The sequence below is a fragment of the Octopus bimaculoides genome, chromosome 3 (assembly GCF_001194135.2).
Source record: "Octopus bimaculoides isolate UCB-OBI-ISO-001 chromosome 3, ASM119413v2, whole genome shotgun sequence".
NCBI lineage: Eukaryota > Metazoa > Mollusca > Cephalopoda > Octopoda > Octopodidae > Octopus > Octopus bimaculoides.
The window spans coordinates 44,189,575-44,193,892 of NC_068983.1; the positions used below are offsets into that span (position 1 = coordinate 44,189,575).

The 4,318-nt window shown below is 40.0% G+C and overlaps 1 protein-coding gene across 1 annotated transcript in view; it reads right to left on the reverse strand.

Moving 5' to 3' along the window:
* Positions 1 to 4,318, reverse strand: part of LOC106876527 (putative leucine-rich repeat-containing protein DDB_G0290503) — a 259,001-nt gene that overhangs the window by 79,972 nt on the left and 174,711 nt on the right. Inside the window, exon 7 of the mRNA XM_052966733.1 lies at positions 615 to 635. Within this exon, the coding sequence (XP_052822693.1) occupies positions 615 to 635 (21 nt within the window). The remainder of the gene's footprint in view (positions 1 to 614; positions 636 to 4,318) is intronic.

Here is a 4,318-nt window from a genome sequence, read left to right on the forward strand (position 1 = left end):
GGCAATGGGGAGGGGGTAAAATATACAGGGGAAAGAGAAAGTGACAGTGTATGTGTGTGTGTGTACAAGTGATAGACAGACGGATAGGAAGCAAGAGAGAGAGAGAGAGAGAGAGAAATACAGAGAGATACAGATGGCGGGAGAGATAGGGAGACAGACAGACAGACAGTAAATATGTAAAAGGGAGATTTATCCTGAGATAGGAAAAAGAGAGAGAGAGAGAGAGAGACAGAGAGAGAGAGAGAGAGAGAGACAGAGAGAGAGAGAGACAGAGAGCGAGAAAAAGGCAGATAATAAAAGACAGAAAGTAAAAGAAAATAGAAAGAGAGGTAGATAGACTGTAAGGAAAAGAGAGGGAGTAAATGAGAGAGACATACTCAGAGAAGGAGAGATAGAAAGATCATAAAAGAGACAAAAGGTAAAACAGAAACAATAAATGAAAGAGAGAGAGAGAGAGAGAGAGAGAATAAAAAAGAGATAGATATACTGTACATAAGTGAGAGAGAGAGAAAAAGACAATAAGAAATAGATATGAAAATATCAAAAGAAAGACAGTAAAAGACAGACATGAGAAGTTTTGTCTACTTAAAAGTTCCATTGAGAAATAAACTTACCGAAGGTGTCCTGGAATACAACTTATTTTAACATGTTCCACCGAGAACTGCAAACAGACAGACACACACACTGTCTATACACACATACAGTATATAAAAAACAATCTGTGTGTATATATATATATATTATATATGACAGTATATGGTACAGAGCCACTCCACTAACACCACTCCTCCTCACTCACTCCCTCCCTCCCTCCACGCAACACACTCCCACTCTCACATGTAGATACAGCGACAGAGTCACTCATGAGTGTAAATTCATGACAGTACTTAGGTGCTGGTAGCAGCAGGTTTTAAAAAATTGTAGTGGTAGTAGTGGCAGTGGTGGTGGTAGTGGTGGTAGAGGTGACAGTAGAGGTAGTAGTAGTAGTAATAGTAGTATTAGTAGAGGTGACAGTAGTGGTGGTGGTTATAGCAACAGTAACAATAGTAGTCATGAGTACTAGTAGTAGTAGTAGTAGTGGTGGTGATAGTAGTAATAATAGTAGTAGTGGTGGTGGTGGTGGTGGTAATAGTAAGAACTAAACCTTCAGTTCTTAACCAGTCCCCACCAGACACAGAAGAAAAATCCCCCACCCCAGTGAAATGGTGTAAAAGTTTCCTTGTTGACACCAATTCCATTTACTCAGGGCAGCTGCTAATGCCACTGAGAAAGGCATGAACATCACACAGTCTTGTTTTTTTCTCTCCTACACAGAGGTGAATTGGCAAGAGTCATGAGAATGTTGGTATTATGAATGTGTGTGCTCCGAGTTCAATCCATACTAATGTCAACTGTACTTTCCATCCTCTCAGGGTTGAAAGACAAAGAACCAACACAGGGAAGTGGATCATTGGAAGAGTAAGAACACCAAACTTAATGCCTATAGTATTTGTTCTGGCCCTGTGTTCTGAGTTCGAATCCTGTTATAGCCTACTTAAGCAGTAGGCTTAATTCCATCTCCCAGTTTAACACCATCACCTGCTACCCTGAGTACAGTTGGTGGACAGAGTAAAGTCAGGTCTCCAGTTTGAGGAAATCTTCTCACCCTCCCTGTCACTTTCATGAGTCTCAGACACCCTCTGCCTTCCATCGTAACATGCAGTGAAAATCCCACCTTCCACAATTTTTGCTTTTAGTTAAATTACATCAGGTTATGCGAAAGTGATTTCAAAAGATGTCACACAAACCACTTATCTTCTTTTGCAGCACATCAACAAATGTGAAGCCATGAAGACCAAATCCATACCACATACGAGTGGTGAATCAGAGAAATCCAAGACATATGTTAATGGATCTAAGAAATGCAAATTATGTGTAGCTGAAAGATTGCATATTCGTTTTAGCTCCAAGAATTCCACCACACTACTGGATTATAGACCCGAAATTTTCAGCAAATGCAAACATATGGACAAATTTCTTTTAGCAAACTGGAGGACATCACCATCTAAAGATGGAGCAGCTGCCTTGCAGACTTTGGACCACTCTCCTTTTAATTATTTTACAACTAGCTTAATTATAGCTTTACAGCCAAAGGGGATATAACTAATTTTCTTTTTCCCCCCATTCACACTTTTTGCATCTACTATCTCATTTTTTCTTGCAATTTCTCTTCTTTCAGCATCCTGTTTTGCAAACTGAATAGATCACGTGCCCAGAGCATGAAGTTGCTCGGAGACCCAAGGCATGTTATAAAAACATGCCTAGACCCACATCTTCAAAGTAAGAAACTATTAGTAGCTTGTATCTTTGTATTTTGTACATTAAATGATATTACACACACACACACGTGTATGTAAGTTTGTGTCTCTTTGTCTTGACATCATGTAATAGTTGTAAATGAATGTAACCGACATACTAGCAGCGTCCTTTGTTTCCAAGCTTTCATCAAAAAAGATGTCTGATCATGGAGAAATATTACCTTACTTAGAAACAGGTGAGGGTTTGCATCAAGAAGGGCATTCAACTACAGAAAACAGGCCTCATATAAACCCCGTCTGACCCATGAAAGCATGGGAAATGGATAGTAAAACAAAGGTGATGACGACATGCATATATGTGCGTGTATTATATGTATTATACACACACACACACACACACACACACACACACATGAATATACACATGTATGTATATATTACAAACACACACATAACTAGCTTCTTCTTGTTTCTGTCTACCAAATCCACTGATAGGGCTTCGGTCGGTCCAAGTACCACGCAGTGGGACTGAACTCAGAACAATGCAGTTGAGAAGCAAACTTCTTACCACACAACCACATCTGCACATGTATGTATGTATGTATGTATATATTACGAACACACTGACATGTCCGATAGATTTCCTTCCTCCTAATTCCAGCCATGATCCAAAGAATAATAAAAGAGTGGTTGGGTGTTAAAACGAATTGGAGGGAGAGAATAGCTGGGGTGAAATGGGGGGGGGGTAAAGAAAGTTGAGAGAATAAACTTAAGGGGGAAACCAAAGTGGGGGCGGGGACTGATAATAGAGAAATGAGAGCAGCATAGGAGGAGCATTGTGGAAGCATGAAAAATAGCAGGGAGAGGCAGAAGGGAAAGTTATACAAAGAGATAAAAGAAGTGAAAGGTGAAGGAAGAGGTGTGTGTGGGAGGGAGGTGTTTAGGAATGGGAGTGGGGGAGCTTTTGAAAGCCATGGAGGGGCGGGAAGGCACTACCAGGAAGAAAGGAGAAAGGTGCGTTTGTTTATATATATATAAACACACATAATGCACACACGCAAATGATGGTAAGAGAGGATTGACAGTAGTGCGAACAAGATTAAGATATTTCCTACTTCCACACCTTTAAAAAGGTATTCTTTTATGACTACTTGCCTGATATTTCCATCACAAACACAGGCATACCTTTAAGAATTCTATTAAAAAGTCATGTAGAAGAAACCATTACTGTTGGAGAATGGTGAATCTGAACAGGATTCTGTCCTAAACAGACAATGGCCACTTTATGGGTTTGATCGTTTTGTTACCACAGTTCTAATGAAATCCACTGTTTTTGTTTGTTTCAATTAATTTTGTAATGATAGGTGTTTCCGTCATTAGACTGTGGCCATGCTGGGGCACCACATTCAAGAAATTTAACTTGAATGAATCAACTGCAGTACTTATTTTTTTTAAAGCCTGGTACTTTATCAGTCTCTTTTGTTGAACCACTAAGTTACAGGGAGATAAACACACCAACACTGGTTAAGCAGTGGTGGAGGACAAGCATGAATACAAAGACATATATACACACACCTCTCTCTCTCTCTTCCCCCACGTGACCGGTGCTCAGCCAAGCCTGACCTTTCTTTCTTGGTTCGGCCACTGTCCGTGCAACATCTATATTCTTCCCTGTGCCTGTGAAATCTTGTATCCCTGCCATAAGGCTTTAACTCCACAATCTAATTCGTCCTTAGTCAAAAGACACCCGTTGTTATGTCCTGTTATTTGTATTTGTGTAACCTTCTCCGTTTTTTTTCCCATCCTTGTTTTCGTATACATTCACTGCTTTCTTCCAAGGAATCTAATGCTCTTAGCTTAGTTTTTCCATGGGGCTGGCCAGATTGGAGCAATCTCAAGTATAACCAACCAAAATTGCAAAGATAATCTGGAACTCGACTGAGGAAAGAAAACTCCGAATGATCTGTCCTTGTTTTCTTTGTATCGTCTATCTGGATGTTTTGTTGTCCCTTTCTTGTATC